The 27,540-nt window shown below is 42.7% G+C and overlaps 1 protein-coding gene across 2 annotated transcripts in view; it reads right to left on the bottom strand.

Annotated features, from left to right (window-relative positions):
• GSK3B (glycogen synthase kinase 3 beta) overlaps positions 1-27,540 on the bottom strand; it is a 239,279-nt gene that overhangs the window by 124,175 nt on the left and 87,564 nt on the right. For both annotated transcript variants that reach the window (XM_029578124.1, XM_029578125.1), the window contains exon 3: positions 8,434-8,517. In XM_029578124.1, coding sequence (XP_029433984.1) covers positions 8,434-8,517 — 84 coding nt within the window. The remainder of the gene's footprint in view (positions 1-8,433; positions 8,518-27,540) is intronic.

Raw genomic sequence — 27,540 nt, 5'->3', positions numbered from 1 at the left:
CTATTGAGGACTTTATATACAGAGATGTAAATTTATATATAATTTCTTTTTGTGGAACTTCCTTGAAATGTATAATTTGATAAATCTGTAATTCTTGTCAAGATGATATTCTTGATGTAATTCTTTAAATGCATAAATAATAAAAAAAAATTTCTTAGAGTCAGAGCACTTAATTTAGAAATCTCAATGAATAAAAAAAAGGGTCCCCAAAATTGTGCCCACAAGTTCTTGCCACACAGATCATCTGTACAAAATGGCAGCCACGAGGAAGGGAAGGGCCTTCCATAAGGCCATGCTGGCAGGACTCCACAATTAGCTTCAAGCAGTACCATGCTACTGGATGTTTTACAGTGTGTTCTAACACACAGATCTTCTGTACTATTGTTTACCTTATCTCACGTTATCTTTCAGATTTGTTTTGTTTTTTGTCCTCAATTTTATTTTTATATTTTATAACATTGCATGATAATTGCATTAGCAGCTTGTTTTTGTTAATGTACATTACCTTGATTGTTGTAAAGAAAGGTGATTCAAATATACTAAACTAGTGGAAGGATTTAGGATTAGGTTTCTTTTTTGTTTTATTAAAGGGCTTTACCAACTCCAACTTCCCACCAGAGTTGAGTTGTTGCAGCCCTCCTAACTAGAATGTTTCATAAGCCTGAGGAAGGATATGCAAGGCAGGAAATAAGAAGCCCAACTTGGACATCACATGATTTGAAGAGTTCTGGTTGCTACTGATCTATTATACTCCCAGAGAGGCAGCATACTGGTAATGACTAACAGAAGTCATATAATGCCTAAACTTTATACACCCACCATGAATGACAGGGAGAAAGGATGGGATGGGTTCCTACTGGGCTGGACATTTAGGTGTGATATATCAACAAAGCAACCCTTATTAGTCACTCCAATCATTCCAAATTCAAGTATGCAGAGCATTCTTAAACGAGCTATTCTTCAGATTTTATACAACCACCACAATAAAAGAGGGAACATATTGATTGTTGGTTTAACTGCCCACTGAACTAAAAAACATCGCTTTATGAAACTTGCTACTTTAAGGAAAATTTGTGCTACCTTTTTCCAGTTAAGCTCAGTAGGCCAATCTTGACTATCAAATAGATGGCTTTAATGTGCGCTCTTACAGCTATCACAACTAGAAACACATTAGGATACCAATGCCAGTTCATTATGGGCAGTACTGCATCAGAATTTTGATAAATGTTGTAGAGATAAGGGTCTTATGCACCTCTTACCTACTTTGACATTGGATTTTTATTAAAAAGATGCTTTGCTTTATCAAGCTGCTTTGCTTTTGTTCTTAAATTGGTATAAGAACAAACCCGTACATCTATAGCGCTACATGTATTTATTTTTTGGACTTATCTTTGCATGTATTGCTTCATGTCTCCACTTTATATTTTGCATATCAGAATTATGATACAATGTGGAGCTTACAGATCAAAGACTTATCACTATTAGCTATCCTGGTCAATATTACATATTGTCAATGTGATGTCTCAGGATAAGATGTGTAAAATCCTCCACCAAAGGTCATTATTGTTAAATCTTTTGTATACCCTGCAAACTTATCCACTTAAGATAAGCACCAGCACACACAATGAGACCAATAACCAGTGAAATGCAACTGTAATAACTCTCTCTAAACCAACCAGAGTGTTCAAAGTCTGCCCCCTCCTCCCAATACCAAACACACATATACTCTGAAGGCTGATCTACAAGGACAGGAATTAGTAAATGTTGCTTACCTGTAACAGGTGTTCTCACAGGACAGCAGAATGTTAGTCCTCACATATGGGTGACATCACAGGATGGAGCCCAATGATGGAACACTTCTGTCAAAGTTTCCATAACTTTGACTGGCCCCTACTGGGCATGCCCAGCATGGCACTAACCCTGCAGCAAGCAGGTGGTTCCCCTTCAGTCTTGCTAAAAAACTACAGGTAGTGCCAAAAATAAAATAAGAAAATGTTACGAACCCAACACCGTGGGACGGTGGGTGGATTTCGTGAGGACTAACATCCTGCTGTCCTGTGAGAAAACCTGTTACAGGTAAGCAATATTTGCTTTCTCACAGGACAAGCAGGATGGTAGTCCTCACATATGGGTGAGTACCGAGCCGAGGATGTCCGAGTATGCACCAAATGTACCCAAGACATGCAACAGGCACAACAATTGGGATGGAATTTGGCAGAGGGCATCCTGAACCCTAACGGGCAGGCGGAAAGGTGTTGGTACGTCAAGTTGTGAATAGGTTACGCAGGACAGATTGGCCGAAGATGGAATCTTGTCTTCCAGCTTTGTCCAAACAATAGTGGGCTGTAAAAGTATGAACTCCAGGTGGCAGCCCTGCAAATGTCAGGAAGCAGCACTGATCGTAGGTGTGCTACTGAAGTCGCCATGGCCCTCACAGAGTGTGCTTTCACACGGTCTTGAAGTGGAATGCCCGCCTGTTGATAGCAAAAGGATTTGCAGTCCGCCAACCAGGAGGAGAGAGTCTGTTTACCCACAGGCTGCCCCAATTTGATAGGATGGAAAGAGAAACAACTGAGTGCTTTTCCTGTGGGCAGCTGTACGGTTTAGGTAGAATGCTAGAGCCTGTTTGCAGTCAAGGGTATGCATAGGCTGCTCTCCTGGATTGGAATGGGGCCTGGGAAAAAAGGTAGGTAGTATAATGGATTGATTGAGATGAAACTCCGAAACTACCTTAGGTAAGAATTTAGGGTGAGTGCGGAGTACTGCCTGGTCCTGCAGAAGTTTAGTGTAAGGCGGATAGGTAACTAGAGCCTGTAACTCACTAACTCTGCGAGCCGAAGTGATTGCCAAAAGGAAAATCACTTTCCATGTGAGATATCAAAGGTCACAGGACTGAAGAGGCTCGAAAAGTGGTTTCATGAGCCGACCCAGAACTAGGTTGAGGTCCCAAGAAGGGGCCGGAGGACGTAGAGGAGGCTTGAGGTGAAGCAAGCTTTTCAAAAAAACGTGTTACAAGGGGTTGTACTGATATGGGAACATCCGACACCTTTATGGAAGGTGGCTACTGCACTGACATGCATCCTGATGGAGGAAGGTTTCAGAACTGACTGACAAGTGCCAGAGATAGTCAGAAACTTTGTGATTGGACAGGTAAAGGGGTCAAGGGATTGAGAAGAGCACCATGATGTGAACCTGGTCCATTTGTAAGAATACGATTTTCTCGTGGAAGGCTTCCGTGAAGCAATCATGACACGGTAAACTGATTCAGAAAGGTTAAGTGGCTGAAGGATTAACCTCTCAACATCCATGCAGTCAGGGACAAGGCTTGAAGCTTGGGATGGTGTAGGCACCCGTCGTTTTGAGTGATTAGAAGTGGGTCCTTTCCAAGGGAATGTGCCTGCGAATGGAGAGATCCTGAAGTATTGGAAACCACACTTGGCGTGGCCAGTGGGGTGCTATCAGGATCAAGGTTCCCTTGTCCTGACGTAACTTCATGAGAGTCTTCCAGAGAAGTGGAGGGAATGCATATAGGAGACCGGTTGCCCATGATAGGGAGAACGCGTCTCTTGGTCGATAGTGTTGGCTGCGAGTGAGAGAGCAGAAGTTGTCTACTTTGCGATTTTGAGGTGACAAAAAGAGGTCTATTTGAGGATGACCCCACTGTTGGAAGATCGAGTTCGCTACTGAGAGGTTGAGAGACCACTCGTGCGGTTGAAAGGTACGACTCAGTTTGTCTGCCAACACATTGTGCACTCCCGGCAAGTAGGTGACCCTGAGGTACATTGAGTGGGAGAGGGCCTCCGCCCATATCTGCGCAGCTTCCTGACACAGAAGGTAGGAGCCCTTCCCTCCCTGTTTGTTGATGTACCACATGGCCACCTGGATGTCCATCTGGATCAGGATGACTTGATTGGAGAGGTGATCCTGAAACACCCTGAGAGAATATCTGATTGCTCGCAGCTCCAGGAAATTTATTTTGTGTTTGGCTTCCTCTGGAGACCAAGATCCTTGTGTCTGCAGATCGGCCACGTGGGCTCCCCAGCCGAGGTTGGAAGTATCGATGGTGAGAGTTATTTGAGGGTCTGGAGCCTGGAAGGGCAAGCTCTGGAGGAGATTGACCTGATTTCTCCACCATGCGAGAGACTGTCTGAGTGAGTCGGTTATGTGGACAATGGTCGACAGGGGCTGAGTGGATTGAGTCCATTGTGACCTTATAGTCCACTGCATGACCCTCATGGCCAGGCGGGCCATTGGGGTGACCTGAACTGAGGACGAAATGTGTCCCAGGAGGATGAGAAAGTGGGGTGCAGTCGTGGAGTGCTGAGACTGCAGCTGGTGTGCAAGAGACACGAAAGTGAGAGCTCGCTGTCGAGGCAGAAAAGCCTTTGCCTGCAAGGTGTCCAAGTCTGCCCCAATGAACGATAAGGTTTGAGATGGGACTAAGTAGGATTTGTCGTAGTCGACGAGAAATCCGAGTGAAATTAGAGTGTGTAAAGTAAGATGTAGGGACGACAGAGCAGCTTGCTGAATGGGAGCCCTGATTAACCAATCATCTAGATAGGGGTAGATGTGAACACCTTGAGTCCTGAGGAAGGCTGCAACTACGAGGCATTTTGTGAAGACTCATGGTGCAGACGCGAGGCCAAATGGAAGCACTCGGTACTGATAGTGCTTGGGGCCCTACTAGAAACCTCAGGTATTTGCGATGAGATGGAATTATTGCGATATGAGTGTATGCATCTTGAGGTCTAGAGAGCAGAGCCAGTCTCCTCTTTATAGATGAGGAAGAAGAGAGCCCAAGGTTACCATTTTGAATTTCTCTCGCTGGAGGGTACTGGTTGAGGGCATGTAGATCCAGAATTGGAAGAACGCCTGCTGATTTTTTGGGGTTTAGAAAGTACCGGGAATAGAACCCTAGTTCTATAGCCTTGGACTGGAGGAGGGGGGAAACCTCCTGCTCCAGAAGGATGGAGTGATCGGATGTTCTCCACGTCAGTAGAGGTGGGGAGTCCGGTGGAATGGAGAGAAAGCTCAGATGATAACCTTGAGCAATTATCACTAGGACCCACTGGTCTGAGGTGGTTGAGTGCCACCTGTTGTTGAAATGGCACAATCGATCTCTCACTGGAATGTGGGGCAATGGAAGCTGGCTGCTGCTCTCTATGCAGGAGTCAAAAACCTGAAGCAGGGCCTGGCTGAGGAGCTGCTTGTGGTTTTTGTTTTCATGACCGACGAGACAACTTTTTGAAATGGTCTCGTAGAACGGGTTCTAGTTGGTGGCGGGTAAGACTTCTTCGGGCGGAAGAATGACTTCTTAGAGTCCTTTCGGAAGGGCTGTTTTGAAGAGTACTCAGAAGGCATCAGAGAGCTGTCTTAGGGTTTCATGATGGTCCTTGAGTTCCGCCACTGTCCGTTGAATCTGCTCGCCAAACAGATTATCTCCTACACACGGCAGGTCGGATAATCTGTCTTGTACTTCAGGGCGAAGGTCGGAAGACTTGAGCCAGGCCCATCGTCTTGCTGAGATAGCAGCTGTAGATACGATATCTTTGACACTGCTACCAGGGTAAGATGATCTGATCTCATGCTTCCAAACCCTAGTAAACAAGGATTTGGAGTTGCTCTTGAAATTGCTGAGGCAGAGAGTCTGTTAAGTCTTGTATCTGCTTAAATAAGACCCTATTATATTGGGTCATATAGAGCCGATAAGAGGCAATTCTGGAGATGAGCATTGATCCCTGGAAGACACGGCGACCAATGGCATCTAGAAATTTGTTCCTTGCCTGGGGGAAAGGACGTGTGAGGCTTTGATCTCCTTGCTCTTTTCTGGGCAGATTCGACAACCACAGATTGGTGATCCAATTGAGGTTTGCGAAAGCCTGGAGCTAACTGGACAAGATAGGTGGTGTCAGCTTTCCTGTGGACTGGAGCCACAGAGCCAGGATGTTCCCAGTTCTTTTTGAGGAGATCCAGAAGAACCTGGTGAATAGGGATGGAGGTTATTTCCTTGGCAGTATCCAGGAATTGTATCTGCTCCATCATTTGATGCCTGTCATCTTGTTCAGTCTGTAATTGGAAGGGAACCGATTCAGACATCTCCTTCACAAAATTTATAAAGGAAATGTCCTCTGGAGGAGAACGCTTTCTGCTTTCAGTAGGTGAAGGTGGTGAAGGCAAATCATCGGTGTCTGGTGAAGAATCATCAGTCCAGGTGTCATAGTGATCAGCACCTGCTCCTCTAGGAACTAGAGGAGGATGGGGCGGTGGGATTCCCGAAGGTCCTGGTCGAAGGCACCAGTGTAGGCATCGAGGGCACCGATGGGTGGATCGGTGGCATCGGATGTATCGGCATCGAAGGCTGAGGCATCGGTAGAACTCCCGATGGAGGGATGTGGAACGGTGTTTCTCCTCCCGATGACAAAGCAAGTGGGGAGGGTACCGGAGCCATTGGTGACCCAGGGGCCATCGGTGGAAAAGCAGCCATAAGCTCTTCCATCCTCGAGAGCAGCGGTGCCAACGCTGCTGGAATCGGGTCGGTTCCTCAATCAGTAATGGTGTCTGTGCCGGAGGAACCTGGAGACAATGCTTCGCCTTGTCGATGGCCTCCTGAACCATCCGGTCCAGTTCTTCTCGGAGACCTGGAGCAAGCAGCCTCGGCTCCGGAACAGAAGGAGACAGAGGCATAGCCGGAGGGACCACCGTCAAAGGCGGAGTCGTGGCTCCCAATACCCTGTCAGGTGAGGGTTGCCTCAGCAGCTCGGACGATGGCAAGGTCGATGATTTTGCTCCCTCGATGGTCCAAGACTTTCGATGCTGGTGGCGATGTTTATCTCTACGATCCCCTCTGTCCTGAGGGCGAGCAGAGGTTGTCAAAGGCCGAGAAGTCGTCGATGCCAGATGGTCACCGGCCGAAGGTCGATGCTGGCGTGAAGTTGACTGTGCCGGTTCTGACGACGTTGATGCAATAGACAGTGTCGGGGTTTGAGCACACGGAAGAGAAGTTCCATCTTCTCCATTCTAGCCTTGCAACCTTTTGGTGTCATAAGGGCACATTTGGTGCAGGTTAGGACATCGTGCTCACATCCGAGACATTACACAGACTTTGTGAGGGTCTGTGATGGACATGGTGTGATTACCCCGACGCCATGGCCATGAAAAAATTGAGCTGCAGTATAGTCGATGGCCAATAGGCCGTGAGGGCCAAACTTGACGGTAATAGACAGAAAATGGGTAAAAAACTTACCGGAGTACCGCAGCTTGAAAAAATTGAAGGAGGGACCCCTGTGGGGTAAATTAAATTTTAGTAATTCCGTGAGGAAAATTCCTGTCAGAAATCTCTGCAGAGCTCCTTAACCGCGTGGCTACTGCTACGTGGAAAAGAGAAGACTGAAGTGGGACCCCTGCTGGCTGCAGGGTTAGTGCCATGCTGGGCATGCCCAGTAGGGGCAAGTCAAAGTTCTGGAAACGGACAGAAGTTTTCCCGTGATTGGGCTCCGTCCTGTGATGTCACCCATATGTGAGGACTACCATCCTGCTTGTCCTGTGAGAACAGAACAAGTACATGAAAATTCTGAAGAGGAGAGTTGCTTTAAAGCACTGTTGTACCTAGACTCCTGGCACTCCCAGGCAAACATTTAGAATTTGGACATCCTTCAAACTCCCCATCCCCCCAGATCCCCTTCACAGGCACTCTCCCATTCTATGCCCAATATACCTCCTCCACCCACCATGGCCTATAGCCAGGTCCTCCCCCATAGTCAGCCCTTGCTTCCCCTCTTTTAGTCAGTTCAAGGCCTGGCAGCAGCAACACAAGAGGGAAAGTCAGCATGGGGCATGTCAGTGGGCATGTGCTCCCAGGCTTTGCAGCAGCCGTGTCCTTCACATGAGTTTTCTAGGTAACAGGAAGCCCATGTGGAAAGAGGCAGTGGGACCATCACAGAGCCTGTACGCAGGCACCCACTTACAGACCCTGTGATGGACTTTTGCTCCTATTGCTTCTACAGACAAATCAGCTGTTCTGGGGTGGCAGGCAGCCAGGCCTCCTTCCTGCTTGGGTTTCCTACACTGTTCACTTGGATAGAATTTATGTCACTGTTGGCATGTGCACAATTTTCATCAAATTTTCTGTCAGGCAGAAAGACTGGCTCGCCCATTCCTCTGTCTAGCACTGCTTTAGAGTGCTATACTTGATGCACTAAGGTTTATGTTTTCCCTACAACTTGGGAGCTGCAGAAATACAATTATTCCTATTTCATGATCCACACTGAAGCTTCACTCAACATTTAAGAAATTAGCAATTTCAGACCAATACAAAGATATAAAGTCTTGCCTGGATTTAATCTAGAATTAATCAAACCAGTATCAATACATTCAAGAAAATGTTGCACCTTTCTAGGGTGCCTTTTTAAAAAGTATCTGCAAGTTACCACCCACCTTGTCTCCACTGGAGTAGAAAAAGTAACGCAATCGTACAATGTTGCAGTGATCCAATTTTCTCATGATCTGGAGCTCTCGGTTCTGTAAAAGGCAAGGAAAATGGATCAGATCAAGAAAAGCTTTTCAACAGAAAATTAAAACTTGTATTCTTATAACTAGTGCTCTCCATGGACAGCAACACAAGTCAGTTACACTTGTGGGATGACATCCAATGGCGCCAATGACAGAAGTGAATAGTTCTGAAGTAAATCCAGTGGCCATGTGAACTCACCTCAGTCATATATAATAGCTAATAAAGTAATGGAATGAAATGCTGATAGCCTCCCACTTCCCTTGGAGTTCAGTGTGACTGACTTGTTCTGCTGTCCATGGAGAACACCAGTTACAAATGAGCAATTTTCTCCATGGATAAACAGGAAAGCAAAATTGCTTACCTTGTAATAGGTGTTATCCCAGGACAGCAGGATGTAGTCCTCACATATGGGTGACGTCAGTAACGGAGCCCTAGTGCGGGAAAACTTCTAGAAACTTTGACAGAAGTTTTCCCGCACTAGGGCTCCGTTACTGATGTCACCCATATATGAGGACTAGCATCCTGCTTGTCCTGGGATAAAGAAAGTTACACAGCAAAGTTGCAGGTTGTCTTGCAGTCCTCAGTATCACACTCTCCCCAACAACTGATTACAGGAAGGAGTTAAACTTAAAAAAATATATTTAAACAGATTTTGCAGTACTGACTGGACAAAGTGAGTGTCCTTCCAGAGCTTCAAGTGACTGATCTGCTAATGTAAATGTTTTCAACAGAAGCTGACCCTGGGTGAGCCATGAAGGCAGCCATGGCTCCAACCTTATCAGCCTTGACTGGTCCTAGAAAGATAAGCCTGCTTTGTCATAGGAAAGAGATCTACAATCTGCGATCCAGGTCTGCTGGAATTGTAGGATACAGAGCTGTGAAGACACTGACATCTTTGTGTAAAAGGATAAAACACTTTTACAGTTCAATTGTGCCATGCTGCCTCTGCACTGTGTGTACGGCCTTAAAAAAAACAACAACAAAAAAAACCACATAGAAAGATCACCACTGTTCCAAGTGAAAATACAAAACTACCTTTGGCAGAAAGTCCAGGTAAGTACAAAGTACTACGATTGTTGAAAAATTGTGTACAGCTCACTCTCTCTTCTGGCACAGAAGAGTGCCACTAGGAAGACTGCTTTCAGAGTTGGATACCTTAGGCTATAGGAATGACTGGACTTGAAAGATAGCCACATAAGTTGAGCCAATACTATATTGAGATCATATCTACACAGATCCACACACACATACACAGTATATCTATATATAGAGAGATGTAGATAGGTATATCTAAGACAGTTCCTCCTCCATGGGGCTTACAATCTGTCCAAGACAGAAATACATGACAAACAAGCTGCGGAAAGTGTATTTAATGTCCTGAAGGATTTAAAAGCAGCCTCAAAAAGGTGCACTTTTAGATTGGTCTTGAGAATGGCCAGAGAAGCAGCATGACACACTGAGTCAGAAAGTCTATTTCATACCGATGGCACAGCAAGGCAGAAAGCACAGAGTTGGCAAGGAAAGATGGCACAGACAAAAGCAAAGGGGGTGAGGTTTAACATGAAGCAGATCCTTCAAAGTGTTAGGCCAAGGACAAAAGGCACTGTTTTCTCCTGCTCCAGGTTTTGGTAAGCTGCAATAGCATCAAGATGAACTCTTATGGAATGTGTTTCTTTATACCTGATTTAGACAGGTGAAGTAGATTTTGAACTGGATATGACGAAGAGCTGAGTTTAATGTTGCAAACCAGCTGGAAATCTTCTTCCATTCATGGGCTTAGGAGGTTCTGGTAGATTATAGGAATACCAGGGCTATCTCTGAGCACACAAGAAGAAATTACAGTCCTTTCAACATCCACACTTCCAATGCCAATGTGACTGTCTGGATGAAGAAGCATTTCCTGATCCTTGGCAAAGGAGGCAGATGAATCTGCTCCTAGACAGAGTGCTGCACAAGCAGAGGGAACTATTCTTACCTGAGCCAGGCTGAGACTATTAGCACTCCCATAATTTTGACAGTTTTTGATATTAGTGTTACTGGGGCAGGGGAAGACATATTGGAAGCCCGGTGCACATTGTAACAAGAACACATCTTCTGCCAACCTGAATCAGGAGAACCTTCTTGAACTAAAACTCTCAAACTTTCTAGTTAGACTTGGTAGCAAACAGCCTAAAATGCCCCACAAATGGAAGATCCTGCAAGCCACTCATTCTCTCCCGGGACCATTCATGTGGGTCTAGAGTGCTGTACAGCTTCTCTATAGCATGTTCTTTGCAACCAATTCTCACAGCTTCTAGACAGCGGACAGCAAGCATCCCCAGTGCTCCCCATCCCTTTTTTAGCTCACAGCTCCGGCAGATTGATACACAGGTGTCTCTTTTTGGGGGGGGGGGGGGGGGGGGTTGTGTCATGCTCAGAGCACAAAAGTTTTATTTTTTAACTATGCACATCTTTCTTTGGCACCAGATGTCAAACCACAAACGTAGTTGATTATCCTTATTTCTCTATGGGCAGGAAGAAAAAACAAGCACCAAGAAGGATCAAAGCAAAATCTTAGGAATATTAGCACATCTTCATTAAGCAGATTTTTTTTTTAAAGTTACAAGTTTCACATATACGAGAGTCAAATCTAAATAGGATCACACAACACTTTACATTTTGAATTCACATTAAAATAAGGTCGCTGGACAAAACAGTGCCCCTAGCAAGAATTGTTTTCCACAAAAATTGAGCGTCTGGTTTTCAACCTGCGAGCCGCGGGCCGATTTTAAATTTTTTTATTTTTTTTTACTATTTTTAACTTTTGAGACCTCCGACTTAATATCACTATGATATTAAGTTGGAGGGTGCACAGAAAAGCAGTTTTTACTGCTTTTCTGTGCACTTTCCCGGTGCTGGCAGAAATTAGCGCCTACCTTTGGGTAGGCGCTAATTTCTGAAAGTAAAATGTGTGGCTTGGCTGCATACTTTATTTTCTGTATCGCGCAGGAATGACTAATAGGGCCATCAACATGCATTTGCATGTTGCGGGCGCTATTAGTCTCGGGGGTGGGTGGGGTGGAGGGGGTGTTGGACGCGCGTTTGACGCGCTGTTACCCCTTGGCTGAATAAGGGGTAAAGCTAGCGCGTCGAAAACGCGCGTCCAAATGCAGGTTAACTGTACTGTACCGGCCTGATACTGACTCAAATGGGCAGGGGGGCATGGTGCCAGTCCCCCTGAGTCCCATCTGAGTGCCAGTCCCCCTGAGTCCTATCTGAGTTGATGCCCAGGGCAGTCAACTTTCTGCCCATCCCTTGTAGCAGCATTCCACACAAATACACATGCAACTTCCAACACTGTGCCAAGAAAAGGAGCAGACCATATTAGCCTATTGTTGCCCAACAAGAATTAGGTTACTAGTGGGCTGGCCTGGTACATTACTCCATTTTCAGTTCAGGCCTTCTACTCCACAGGTCAGCTGGGAATGCTGCAGAGGCAATGTTCACAGCCACTGAGGGAGAGGGAGGAAGTCAGATTTAGGGCCCCAGAAGGAGCCCTGGTGCATAACCACTAGCCAAGGACTGTTGCTGCAATATCAGAACTAAGGCTAGGTGATAAAAATAGGGGGAAAAAAACCTGTCAGTTGAGAATGAAGGCTCATGTGCCAGATCCCAGACCTGGTTCCTGTTGAGCTAGAAGCCAAAAGAAGCAGGAAGAAAAAAAGGTTATGTGACCAGAAGCAGAGCACTTAACACGCAGAACACTCAGCTCTTTTTCTAAGATCTAACATAGCAGATAAACAATCAGCCTATCCAGTCTGCACTGCTTAAAGGTGTATCCCAGCTACCAGACTTTTAGCATATTATTCCTTATCCAAGTCGGTTGTCTTCCTGTTTCACTACAATCCTGGATAGATAAGCATTTAAGCTCCCATACTTAATCCAACACCCATACCTCACCCCACTGCTTACAACCAAGCTTTGTAATAATCTAAACAGCTACCAAAAACTAGCGAGGCTGTTGCACAAACATCCTATCTAGGCTTTAGTGTCCTTGCTGGATGGTAGCCAGCCAGTACCAATTGCTGGCACTAACTTAACTGCCTTCTGAGGAGTTGTAGCCTGCTAGTTCCAACCTAGCTATCCCTGTGGCCTCCAAATTCTGTCCTCCAGTCACTGCTGGAAATCTTTCTATGAAAGATATCATAAAACAACATGCAGCAGAAATCAACCAACTATTGTTACTGGATCACTGAGCAAGTGTTTTCCATACTATTATGCTTCGTGCTAAACAAGAAAATTACACATGCAAAGTAATAATGGAGGATGGTAAACATGTTGTCAAATGTCAGGACATGGACTTTGTTGTCATCAGATAGAATCCAATCTTTATAAATTAAGGAAGAGATCATCTGAGGGAAAAGTTCATGTAAAATCAGTTTTCCTAAACTGGAGCAACAGAAAATATTCTATTTATCAAAACATTTATTATGGTCCATTAAAATAAAGAAATGCCACTTTTAGCAAATTCTTAAAGGTGTTAGATAGCAAGTGTGTGAAATTTAGGATTATGGTTTATAGTCTTACAGTAATAGCGCAAAGCTGAATCAAATACAAATTCATTATTCCCAAAAACCTTTCACCTTTAAACAAGGAAAGCCCAAACCAGCTAAGGAGAAGTTATATTGCCCAACAGTTTCAAGGAAGTCTTAGGCAAAAGATACACTTTTCAACAAAATGCCCATTTAGAAAAACAAAATTGACTACAGAGCAAAATCTAGAAACTGCTTGTTACCAATCTGGCAATTTGATAGTATATTAAGTTCTTCCTTGACAAAACATTCACAAGTGCTTAGATACTATTAAAGGGCAACACATTTTACAGTTGTACTATCTATGAATTCAAGGTGTTTTCAAGTAGGAAAACACTACTGGTTATTTCGAGAGCCTTACACGCTAATATTAATTCTTTGGCACAGGAAAGAACAGTCACAAATCTAGAAGCTCCCTCATCTGCAAGTGATCATATGTAAATTAATAAACTCATAGGCTTTTTGGAATTCCGGCACTTCCAGTCTTTTAGACTGAGGTGAAGTGAGAATCACACTTGTAATTTACAGATTTAAAGCAACTCTGTTAGAGGCTTGATAAAAAGCATCTTTATGAGCCTACTCCAAGAGATATAATTGTCTATTTCCTTTTTCATTTAGACAAAATAGGAGAAATCCTAGTAAACCAGACTCAGACTTTCTGATCAGATCTACTCCATTAACTAATTCAAATATTTCTGTAAATGCTATTACTATATAGTAAAAAAAAAAAAGAATGAATTGGGGATGAGTTGGGTTTTTTTGGCATTAAGAGAAATGATTGCTATTTTCAGAATATTAAGCCTTTAGTCAGCCAAGAAGAGATTTCCAAAGACTGACTTGTCCTTCGAAAAACATCAGGAGAAGTTACAAACAATCACACTAATATATAAAGTCACAGCAAATATAGGAGGGAGGAGGAATAGCCTAGTGGTTAGAGCAGTGGGCTATGAACCAGAAGACCAGGGTTCAAGTCCTGCTGTTGCTCCTTGTGACCTTGGGCAAGTCACTTTACTCTGCATTGCCTCAGTACAAAAACTAGATTGTAAGCCCTCTGGGGATAGGGAAATACCTACAGTACCTGAATGTAAACCGATGTGATATCTCAGTTGATCGAATGTCAGTATATAAAAACTAATAAATAAAATAAAAAAATAAATCACAATTATAATAAACACTCCCAGAAAATCTCTATAAAATCTATGGCAATTAAATCACATAACCCATTATAAAAGTTTCCTCCACCCCAATCTAGTTTATAGTTCTTTACATGATCTCCCTTCCTCTACTATCTCTCCAGTGTCAAGCTGGTTAAAAGTGTCAAAGACAATTTTAGCCAGCTTCCTGTATTCAGATAATTTTCTTCAACCCTTAATTCAAGAGGCAATTGGTTCCACAATGCTCTACCATAACAGCTAAAATCTGTACAGTGAGTAACTGCCTTCTAGACCCCACTAACGAAAACAATAGCTACGATGACATCAGAGTCCTAGTGGGCTCATAACAGGTCAATACTTCAGCCAAATATTTGGACAATTTTAAAATATCAGTCAGAACTTTAAAACAAATTCTGGCCTCTACTGGCAACCAATGAAACTCCTCCAAGATTGGTGTAATATGATCATACTTTTTAAGCCCCCACTAACAGCCCTGCAGCTGTATTCTGAATTCAATGTAATCACTTAAGACCGGTCCCCAGCAGCACATGATGAAGCAAATCACAATAGTCAAGTCTACTGATGACATTAACATGTATCAATGGGGGCAGCCCATACCACAGCAGACACCTGAGATACTATGGGTAGCTTACTATCTAGTCATACTTCCGTGTTAAGTACAGTCTCTCTAGGCTGAACCCACATGCCAGATATTTCAGGGTTCACCAAAATTGATCTCTCCCTCCAGCTGATCCATAAAGCCTCTTTACCCAGGATTAAAATTCAGCTTTGTCCATTCCAACCACATACTGCTACCAAGCACATGTTCACATTTCTAATACCAGAGCCCTGAACCTTACCTACATGTGCAAGTATACGAAAGTCACCCACAAATAAGGCAAACCACATCCGCCAAAGGGGCCACATGTAAATTAAATACAAGGGGCCTCAGAACTGAGCCCTGCGGTACGCTACAATCTGACCACCCTCAGAATCCTTATCCCAATGGATCTAGTGTGCTTTGTCTTTCAGGAAGGAGGCAAACCTCTGTAATATCCACTATCCCAACAATCTAAAAGAAGCCCACAATTCAATGTTGGAGACAGGTTGAGAAGAATTTAATAAAGCATCTCTTCTTGTGCATGTATTCATTTATCCACCCAACTTCTGATATCACATAAGCTGTACTTAGGGTCCTTTGTTTTCAATTTAAACCTGATAAATGCCTGGGTTTTTGAAAAATGAAAACCTGTTTAAACTGATTTTTCACCCTAACTTCAAAAACATAGCTGCAGATCCATGATTTGGCTTTTTGCTTTTCCATTTGAGGCAGGAATCACTTCCATGGTTCTCAGTGGGTTACCTCCTATTTAATGGATCAGTATCAGTGGGTCAAGGGTGGTGCCACTATCTTTCTGGTATCAGTTCTGTTATTTAACATTTATATTTGTCCAATTTACAAGGTACGACTGTTCAATTCTTCATCCTAGTATCTACCACTTTACAAAATGCATTAGGCTTAGTTACCACATGTTTATTGTTATCAGACAACTGAATGACTACTAACAAACTGGCATTAAACACTGGAAAAACCAAACTGATTTTTATCAGTAGGACTACATCTGCTGATGTTCCTTCTGTTTTCCAGTTTGAGGATTAGTCAATTCCAATTTTTACATCTGTTCAAAATCAGGGTGTTATTTTAGTCCCCACTCTCTCAATGCTACTGTAAAGTGTGTTTAAGCTGTTCATGTTGTGCAAACAAACCATAACAGAGTGAGGATAATTTCATATGGTCTTGCAGACTTTGGTGCTTCTGCCTTCGATTATTTTAAGTTCTTATACTTAGGGCTCCCAATGACCACATTGAAAGCTTTGCAAGCAGTCCAAAATGCTTCTGACTGTGTTCTGACAGGGAGCTCATGTTAGGGATCACTTCTCACCTATTCTCGTTATACTGGCTATGGATTCAGTGACACATAAGATTAGATTTAAGATTCTAGTGCTGATTCATAAACCTCTGAGTGGGGGATGCCCTTGTCTGTTTTAATGCAGTTCTGCAAATTTACAGACTGTATTTGTCGAGGTCTGCTGGGCAGAATCGGTTGGATATTTCCTCCTTGTGAGAGGTTCAATTACTTGAAACTCAGACTAGAAATTTTATGGCTGCTGGTTCTCAATTATGGAATTTACTTCCTGATGCATCGAGAGCTAAGGTCTGTACCCAGATATTTAGGAAGCAACTAAAAGTGATTCTCTTCACTCAAACTTTTGTGTATTAAGCTACTCTGGACACAGATAATGGATAGGAGATGGCAAGAACAGTATATGCTTGATCTCTCTAGATTTTTGTAATATAGATGAGAAACTTTTATTGTACTAAACTGTGGCAAAGTATTCATGCATTTTAGTCAGTCTGGTTTGTTTAATTTACATTTAAATTATGAATGTGTTGATCTACCCAGCCTAGAACTCTGGATAGTAGCTGTTATACATTTTTGAAAATAAACTTCGAGCTATTTCCTGAAATATGAACATAAGAACATAAGAAAATGCCATACTGGGTCAGACCAAGGGTCCATCAAGCCCAGCATCCTGTTTCCAATAGTGGCCAATCCAGGCCATAAGAACCTGGCAAGTACCCAAAAATTAAGTCTATTCCATGTTACCATTGCTAATGGCAGTGGCTATTGTTTAAGTGAACTTAATAGCAGGTAATGGACTTCTCCTCCAAGAACTTATCCAATCCTTTTTTAAACAAAGCTATACTAACTGCACTAACCACATCCTCTGGCAACAAATTCCAGAGTTTAATTGTGCGTTGAGTAAAAAAGAACTTTCTCCGATTAGTTTTAGATGTGCCCCATGCTAACTTCATGGCGTGCCCCCTAGTCTATTATCCAAAAGAGTAAATAATCGATTCACATCTACCCATTCTAGACCTCTCATGATTTTAAACACCTCTATCATATCCCCCCTCAATCGTCTCTTCTCCAAGCTGAAAAGCCCTAACTTCTTTAGACTTTCCTCACAGGGGAGCTGTTCCATTCCCCTTATTTTGCTAGCCCTGCTCTGTACCTTCTCCATTGCAATTATATCTTTTTTGAGATGCGGCGACCAGAATTGTACACAATATTCAAGGTGCGGTCTCACCATGGAGCAATACAGAGGCATTATGATATTTTCTGTTTTATTCACCATTCCCTTTCCAATAATTCCCAACATTCTGTTTGCTTTTTTGACTGCCGCAGCACACTGAACCGATGATTTCAATGTGTTATCCACTATGACGCCTAGATCTCTTTCTTGGGTTGTAGCACCTAATATGGAACCCAACATTGTGTAATTATAGCATGGGTTATTTTTCCCTATATGCATCACCTTGCACTTATCCACATTAAATTTCATCTGCCATTTGGATGCCCAATTTTCCAGTCTCACAAGGTCTTCCTGCAATTTTTCACAATCTGCTTGTGATTTAACTACTCTGAACAATTTTGTGTCATCTGCAAATTTGATTATCTCACTCGTCTATTTCTTTCCAGATCATTTATAAATATATTGAAAAGTAAGGGTCCCAATACAGATCCCTGAGGCACTCCACTGTCCACTCCCTTCCACTGAGAAAATTGTCCATTTAATCCTACTCTGTTTCCTGTCTTTTAGCCAGTTTGCAATCCACGAAAGGACATCGCCACCTATCCCATGACTTTTTACTTTTCCTAGAAGCCTCTCATGAGGAACTTTGTCAAACGCCTTCTGAAAATCCAAGTATACTACCATCTACCGGTTCACCTTTATCCATGTTTATTAACTCCTTCAAAAACGTGAAGCAGATTTGTGAGGCAAGACTTGCCTTGGGTAAAGCCATGCTGACTTTGTTCCATTAAAACATGTCTTTCTATATGTTCTGTGATTTTGATGTTTAGAACACTTTCCACTATTTTTCCTGGCACTGAAGTCAGGCTAATTGGTCTGTAGTTTCCCAGATCGCCCCTGGAGCCCTTTTTAAATATTGGGTTTATATTTGCTATCCTCCAGTCTTCAGGTACAATGGATGATTTTAATGACAGGTTACAAATTTTTACTAATAGGTCTGAAATTTCATTTTTTTAGTTCCTTCAGAACTCTGGGGTGTATACCATCCGGTCCAAGTGATTTACTCTCATTTGTTTGTCAATCAGGTCTACCACATCTTCTAGGCTCACCGTGATTTGATTCAGTCCATCTGAATCATTACCCATAAAAACCTTCTCCATTACGGGTACCTCCCCAACATCCTCTTCAGTAAACACCTAAGCAAAGAAATCATTTAATCTTTCCGCGATGGCCTTATCTTCTCTAAGTGCCCCTTTAACCCCTCGATCTAGTGGTCCAACTGACTTCCTCACAGGCTTTCTGCTTCGGATATATTTTTAAAAGTTTTTACTATGAGTTTTTGCCTCTACAGCCAACTTCTTTTCAAATTCTCTCAGCCTGTCTTATCAATGTCTTACATTTAACTTGCCAACGTTTATGCTTTATCCTATTTTCTTCTGTTGGATCCTTCTTCCAATTTTTGAATGACGATCTTTTGGCTAAAATAGCTTTTTTCACCTCCCCTTTTAACCATGCCGGTAATCGTTTTGCCTTCTTTTCACCTTTCTTAATGTGTGGAATACATCTGGACTGTGCTTCTAGAATGGTATTTTTTTTAACAATGGTATTTTTTTATTTTTTTTTTTTAACAATGACCACACCTCTTGGATGAGCAAAATAATAAAGAAAAAACTCCCAAAGAATTATGAACTTAATGAAGGAACTAAACTCAAGACTCCAGCAACTACTCTACCATTTTCATTGTACAGTAAAATGGTCAACAGTAAACACTACAAAGTCCTAGGGCAAGACATATGCAGTGAGGTCTTATAACAAGCACAGTATAAGATAATCCGCTTTGCACAATACATTAACAAAAGGCAGAATAAAAATGCACTAAATAAAATAAGGTAAAGATGGAAGAGAGCAAATTGATCAGCCTCTTATAGTACATAAATTCTGTAAGCTGAGACTTTCAGCTACAGTTGTCATTGGGGTCACTACACAGCTCTTTCCCCAATTACTTTTACAGCAGTCAGTCATGCTGAAAATTTATATAAGATTTTCTAAAGTTCAACAGAACACAGAAAGCTTAACACCATCAAGCCAGGATGATGAGTATCAGAAGCAAAAGGCCACTAGCTAGGAACGGTTATACAATATCATACTGTCTTACATGCTGATTAGGACAGTTTTAGGAATTCTTGTATGAAGTATAGTAAGAATGCCTTACAGGAGATTGTGCCTGTGACCCTGTATCACTGGCAAAATGACAGCAGGTAGGTTGTTGTGCTTTGGTGTGATATAGTAGCTGTAATTGCTGAGTTTCATACTGCCAGGTCTACAAAAACGCCACACACACCTGTATACTCAGTGGGAGTATACCTTTTGTACTTGTTAGCCTACTTTCTGAAGGAAAAGAGCTTATGAAGGGTAGCTGCAGGAAAGGTTACTAAATTCTACCACTAAGTGCATATGCATATACTGAACAAGCCCAAACTTCCTTACTCATCTCTGTGGTGTTCTTTATCTTCCTTCATTAAGATTACATTTGAGGGGGTAGGAAATCATAATTTTCATCAGTATGAATATTCAGCACTAGGGACATTGAATGGCTCCTAAAAATGTTATCAACATGTCTGTACTTATTTAAGTAATTGCCAACAGCACACTCCAAAGCCTATAGCAGCCATTACACTCACTATACACAAGTCCCCCCACGATCACAAAATCTACCTATTCCTGTGGAGTCTGCCACCAGGGCTATTAAATGTGGAGAGGAAGCTGTCCTGTTGTGGGTTTCAACTCCTCTTCCCCATCCACCTACTGGTCTACAGGAAGAGGATTGTCTCTTCCTCTTCTGGTGCATGGGCCCAACTGCAGCTTTCAATAAAAATTTGAGACAGGAAAGTGCATGGTTTCACATTTAGTATCACACATACTCAAACCTGCAAAGCTGGTGCCCACTATTAAATGTGTGTAATAATTCTGAAATGAAATGACAGGGAAGCGGGAGGTATGGGCAATGGGCTAAATAGATCTCACAAGTTAAACAATGACAGTGTTAAATCACTTATCCAAACAGACTGCAGACAGTTGTGAATAAATCAAGGCAACTTCTCCCTGACAGGGTCAAGAGTGATTATTAAGCCTCACCCATCTGATAATTAACTGGTTATTTCCTTGTGAAGCAACCTAGTGCAGTGTTTCCCAACCCTCTCCTGGGAGGCACACCTAACCAGTCGGGTTTTCAGGAAATCCATAATGAGAATGTGTAAGATTTGCATACACTGAGACACAGTGTGTGCAACCCTCATGAATATTCATTGGGGCAATCCTAAAAACCCAACTGAATAGGTGTGCCTCCAGGGGAGGGCTGGGAAACACTAAGCTAGAGTGTAGCTGTCACCTGAGGAAGTTAAGAAGCATGTGTTTCTCCTCTATGAAAGGAAAACTTGGCTAAGAACATAAGAACATAAATTGCCATGCTGGGTCAGACCAAGGGTCCATCGTGCCCAGCATCCTGTTTCCAACAGAGGCCAAACCAGGCTAACTCTAATCTCATGCCTTGATTGAGATATAGGTAATGTAGGCAACTGCCTACAGAGTCAACTTTTCATGGCTGCTGGAGCATTGCCACTGCTTCAATGACTTCATCTGGGCCTTCCACATGCCGCGCTGCTAATCTCCTCTAGCAGCACTGGATCCACAGCAATGGCAGCAGCAACAACTAGAAACTCTTTAAAATTCAGTGCAAATTCCCGCAGCCCTCACACAATGAAGGCCATGCACCACCCACAAGGGCTTGTTACTTTGAAAGTCCATGTGTGGGGCCCGTCAGAGCATGAAGGGTGCAGGAGGCCCCATGCTGAATTTTTTAAATTTCAAGTTGCTGCTGCCATGGAGCCGGTGCCGTGACTAGAAGGGAAGGTGGGAAGGTGGGAAAGAGGAGGATCATCCCTTCCTGCCCACCCCTCACTAGTGCCTAATGTAAATTCTTTAAACTGTTTGATTTACAAACTTGTTACGTGAAGCTGAATTTTCACAGATTTTATTTAATTAATTTCAGGAGGTCCAGGACTACATTTATTTTTTTAACAGATTAAGATCGAGTGCTTGAAACATACGCAATAAACCCTACCACCTTTCAGGAGGAACTGTCATCTTTGACCACTAGTACCCCAGTCAGCCTTGCACATATAGAAAAAAAAAAAAAACCTTGAGTAATCAAATGTTTAAAGAGTGCTAGCAAAGCTTACTAGCATGTGGTTTGACCTTCAGACTTGGCATCACTTCAAATCAGAGAGGTAAGCGCTAGTTCAGAATGATGCAAGAGCCTTTGACTGTCTCATGAGGTCAGAAAACTTGGCAGAACCCCAAACCAACCCGGTTCAATCAGCTGGTAAAGAGGTAAGCGTAGGTGGATATATGAGAAAAAAAAACATGCAGTGAGTCAAATGATTTAACAGTAGCAAGATGAAAACAGGGGGGGGTCCAGGACGCACGAAGCCAAGCTTAAGATTACAGTCAACAGGACGAATTAAACCACTTGTCACGAAGGCGAAGAGCTGAACAACCTGATGTGCTTTATACATTGAAACACATTCTAGTTATTGGAAACTAATCAATGATTCATGTACAAGCCCTTTACAGATGAAAACATCGAGAAGAGAATAAGCACATCAGATTGTTGCTGTTAAACCAAGATTTACATTGAAAAAGGATCAGGACAGAGAGAAGCACATTAACAGATGAATTCCTACAACTGCAGACAGCTTCCCTTGAAAGTCAAATAAAAAAAAAAAAAAAGCAACATGAAAGACAAGAAAAATCAAAGCACATGGCATAAAAAAAAAATGTTTAGTCGGTGAGTAAAAATTTTACCGGCCAGCAGAAAGGCTAATTTGGATATCAGTTTTCAAATCTATAAGGGGGTAAATGACAGTTCAGCTCCTGGCGGCTTTCTTGCCCTTTGCTTACACTTTGTCTAGTCTCAAGGGATGACCTCGCTTCCAGTGCTCCACTTCTATAAAGTTTGTTAAACATTACCCTGTGATTCTTTAAAGCAACGGTCACAAATTTATTTTTCAAATAGGGCAGGCTGCAAGTCTCCTCCTCCTCGCCACATACCTTGTGCCACAATAGGAAGCAATTCCAAATGTGCAAACTTAACAGCCCTGCGGGACCAGTGCCAGTCATACTGCTGAGCTCATTAAAATGACCAGGCACTTAGGAGGGAAAAAAAATTCTACATTAAATGAAAAAAATGCATTGCCAGCTCCTAAAACAGGCAGGTTAAACCGCTGTTTTAAATCCAATGTCACCACCAGCTATTTCCCGTTGTAAGCGAGGCACACCGAGAGCTGTATAGCATTCCAGTATACATGCAAGAGAGGAGGGTGACAGAAGCAACACAAAACATGGCACCAGACTCAAAGGAAAGCAAATATACAGGCAATCAGGGAATGGGAATCCGCAGCATCAAGAGTGAGACACCTGCCAATCTGTGCAAGCATTTGCCCCACTTTGGAACCTGAAAAAACAGGTGTAACAATGTCCTTCAATATTTTGAAATATTTATCAATAATTGTTTAATGCAAATAGACCCACTTGGGTGATCCTAATTAGAAGTCCAGCAACAGCGCAATATGTAAACCAACCCCAACACTGGCTGTTTCAGCAGACTCTGCTTCAGGGGGACAGAGTAGGAATGGGACCACAGCTTCATGCCGAGCTCTTGACTGGCCACAGCTGGTATCAGTCTCCTCCTGATACTCCTATGTCATTTCATGAGCGTGGTGCCTTTTTGCATTGCTTCTGTCACCCTTCTCTTGCATTCAATCTAAAAACATTCCTTAATTGGTATTTAAAAAACCTCAAATTTTCAATACATTAGTACACAATCCAGTGGGAGCACTGAGAGGAGAGAAAAGGATCACCTTGCTGGTGACCGAAAGGTATCAGTAAGTTCTGCTTGGGAAATGTTTTTAAAAGTACTGGGGAGAAGTAAACTATTGGGGTATATTATTTACTGTGTTTATACTTTAGTCAGTAAGGCAGCTAATAAATATGTTAGTGTGTTTGTATTTCCCAACCCTCCCCACCTACCCCTAGCTCATCCTTTAATTTATAGCAGGTGCCACTTTCTCACACAAAAAAAAAAAAAAAAAATCAGCCTTTTAATGTCACCACAAATTCCCACACCTTATTAAGAGTTTGATCAGTCCCTTGTAGGCCACTACCAGATATATAGCAAATACCCTAACATATTTAAAGGACCCTAATTAGACACATTCCTACTCCCATAGCAACCTAAAACTTAACTAGGAACTGAACAAATTTGAGATGAAGGCAGCAGTCCAGCAGCAAGAGGGGGGGGCTTTCCAGTCTTTTGCATCCAGTGTCACATGTATGATTTTTTACCCGCTGGTGAGAAATTGTACATGTGCATGTGATGCAAAGAGCTCCTGGCTCTCAGAGAACGAGTCTGATCTCTGGAGGCTAGAGTGGCAGACCTGGAGGAGCTGAGGCAGACAGAGAGGTATATAGATGAGACCTTCAGGGACATAATAGCCAAGACCCAACTTCAGAATGGCAGCCCTGGTGCTGCCTTGGAGGAAGAAGTTCTCTTGATCAGAGAGCATCAACCGGGTGCAGCAGGAAAGGATCCTGTAGCAAGGACCTGCTCTCCAGGTGATGCATTGTCCTTTCGCACCGAGTATATCTCCCCAAGGCCTACTGCCCAGGAGGGAAGGGTTAGGTCGGCCGTCATAGTTGGTGATTCGATTATTAGGAATGTAGATAGCTGGGTGGCTGGTGGGCGTGAGGATCGCCTGGTAACATGCCTACCTGGTGCGAAGGTGGCGGACCTCACGCGTCACCTAGATAGGATTTTATACTGTGCTGGGGAGGAGCCGGCTGTCTTGGTACATGTGGGCACCAACGACATAGGAAAATGTAGGAGGGAGGTTCTGGAAGCCAAATTTAGGTTTTTAGATAAAAAGCTGAAATCCAGAACCTCCAGGGTAGCATTCTCTGAAATGCTCCCTGTTCCAAGCGCAGGTCACCAGAGGCAGGCAGAGCTCCGGAGTCTCAATGCGTGGATGAGACGATGGTGCAAGGAAGAGGGATTCAGCTTGGTTAGGAACTGGGGAACCTTTTGGGAGGGGGGGGGGGGGGGGGAAGAGAGTCTTTTCTGAAGGGATGGGCTGCACCTTAACCAGGGTGGAACCAGGCTACTGGCATCAACCTTTAAAAAGGAGATTGTTCTAGTTTAAAAACTGCTCTAGGGGGAAAGCCAACAGTCGCTCAGCAGCACATGGTTCGGAGAGAGGTATCTTCAAAGGATACTAATGATGCATTAGAATTAGGGCATCCCGACAGTGAGGATCCAAAAATAAGTAGTCCAAGTGCCTGTAATTAAAAACTCACCTGAGCTAAAAGATTCCAATTTATCCCTATCAATTAAAAAGCAGAATGAAAATACAAACAAAAAACACACTTTGAAATGTTTGTATGCTAATGCCAGAATTCTAAGAAGTAAGATGGGAGAATTAGAATGTATAGCAGTGAATGATGACATAGACTTAAATGGCATCTCAGAGACATGGTGGAAAGAGGATAACCAATGGGACAGTGCTATACCGGGGTACAAATTATATCGCAATGACAGAGGAGCACCCGGGAGGCGGTGTGGCGCTTTATGTCTGGGATGGCATAGAGTTCAACAGGATAAAGATCCTGCATGAGACTAAATGTACAATCAAATCTTTTTGGGTAGAAATCCCTTGTGTGTTGGGGGAAGACTATAGTGATAGGAGTATACTACCATCCACCTGGCCAAAATGGTGAGACAGACAGTGAAATGCTAAGAGAAATTAAGGAAGCTAATCAAATTGGTAGTGCAGTAATAATGGGAGATTTCAATTACCTCAATATTGACTGGGTAAATGTAACATCAGGACATGCTAGATAAAGTTCCTGGATGGAATAAATTACAGTTTTATGGAGCAATTGGTTCAGGAACAGTTAAGAGGGGGAGCAATTTTAGATCTAATTATCAGTGGAGCACAGGATTTGGTGAGAGGTAACAGTGGTGGGGCCCGCTTGGAAATAGTGATCATATCATCAAATTTGAATTAATGACTGGAAGGGGGACAGTAAGCAAATAAAATGAGAAATGAGAAAAATAGAAAAAACTGAAAGGAGCAGTTATAAAGGTAAAGAGTGAGCAAGAGGTGTGGACATTGTTTAAAAATCCACACATCAAAAGGAGATGAAGTTAGGGGACCCATTTGAAAATCATCTTTGTTTATAAAGGATGAGCAATGGAGTTGCCTTAAGTGAACATAAAATAATTTAAAATCTATTTCACTACAAAATAACATATGGACTGAATTTATTTTCTGCATCTCCTTTTGATGTATGGATGATTGTTTGGAGTGCAACTTTTCTCTCCATTTTTTGTGTTGTGGATACATGGTTTAAAAATATCATCCTAGAAGCACATTCCAGACGTATTCCACACATTGAGAAAGGTGGAAGGCAAAACGATTACCTGCATGGTTAGAAGGGGAGGTGAAAGAAGCTATTTTAGCCAAAAGATCTTCATTTAAAAATTGGAAGAATCCAACAGAAGAAAATAGGATAAAGCATAAGCATTGGCAAGTTAAATATAAGACATTGATAAGACAGGTTAAGAGAGAATTTGAAAAGAAGCTGGCCATAGAGGCAAAAACTCACAGTAAAAACATTAAACATATCCGAAGCAGAAAGCCTGCAAGGGAGTCAATTGGACAGTTAGATGATCGAGGGGTTAAAGGGGCACTTAGAGAAGATAAGACCATCGTGGAAAGATTAAACGATTTCTTTGCTTCAATGTTTACTGAAGAGGATGTTGGGAAGATATCCGTTCTGGAGAAAATTTTCATGGGTAATGTTTCAGATGGACTGAACCAAATCACTATGAACCTAGAAGACGTGGTAGGCCTGACTGACAAACTGAAGAGCTGTAAATCACCTGGACTGGATGGTATACACCCCAGGGTTCTGAAGGAACTAAAAAATGAAATTTCAGATCTATTAGTTAAAATTTGTAACCTATCATTAAAATCATCCATTGTACCTGAAGACTGGAGAGTGGCTAATGTAACCCCAATATTTGAAAAGGGCTCCGGGGCGATCCGGGAAACTACAGACCAGTTAGCCTGACGAGTGAGGTTATCAAATTTGCGGATGATACAAAATTATTCAGAGTAGTTAAATCACAAGCAGACTGTGATACATTACAGGAGAATCTTGCAAGACTGGCAGATTGGGCATCCAAATGGCAGATAAAATTTAATGTGGACAAATGCAAGGTGTTGCATATAGGGAAAAATAACCCTTGCTGTAGTTACACGATGTTAGTTCTATATTAGGAGCTACCACCCAGGAAAAAGATCTAGGCATCATAGTGGATAATACTTTACAATTGTCGGCTCAGTGTGCTGCAGCAGTCAAAAAAGCAAACAATGTTAGGAATTATTAGGAAGGGAATGATTAATAAAACGGAAAATGTCATAATGCCTCTATATCGCTCCATGGTGAGACCGCACCTTGAATACTGTGTACAATTCTGGTCGCCGCATCTCAAAAAAAGATATAGTTGCGATGGAGAAGGTACAGAGAAGGGCAACCAAAATGACAAAGGGGATGGAACAGCTCCTCTGAGGAAAGGCTGAAGAGGTTAGGGCTGTTCAGCTTTGAGAAGAGGCGGATGAGGGGGGATATGATAGAGGTCTTTAAGATCATGAGAGGTCTTGAACGGGTAGAGGTGACTCGGTTATTTACACTTTTGAATAATAGAAGGACTAGGGGACATTCCATAAAGTTAGCAAGTAGCACATTTAAGACAAATCAGAGAAAATTCTTTTTCACTCAACGCACAATAAAGCTTTGGAGTTTTTGCCAGAGGATGTGGTTAGTGCAGTTAGTGTAGCTGGGTTCAAAAAAGGTTTGGATAAGTTCTTGGAGAAGAAGTCCATTAACGGCCATTAATCAAGTTTACTTAGGGAATAGCAACAGCTATTGTAGCATGGGATCTTCTTAGTGTTTGGGTAATTGCCAGGTTCTTGTGGCCTGGTTTGGCCTCTGTTGGATACAGGATGCTGGGCTTGATGGACCCTTGGTCTGACCCAGCATGGCAATTTCTCATGTTCTTATGTTCTTCAGTGCCAGGAAAAACAGT

The sequence above is a fragment of the Rhinatrema bivittatum genome, chromosome 15 (genome assembly GCF_901001135.1).
Source record: "Rhinatrema bivittatum chromosome 15, aRhiBiv1.1, whole genome shotgun sequence".
In the NCBI taxonomy this organism is placed as follows: domain Eukaryota; kingdom Metazoa; phylum Chordata; class Amphibia; order Gymnophiona; family Rhinatrematidae; genus Rhinatrema; species Rhinatrema bivittatum.
This window is presented reverse-complemented; position numbering and strand designations above follow the sequence as displayed.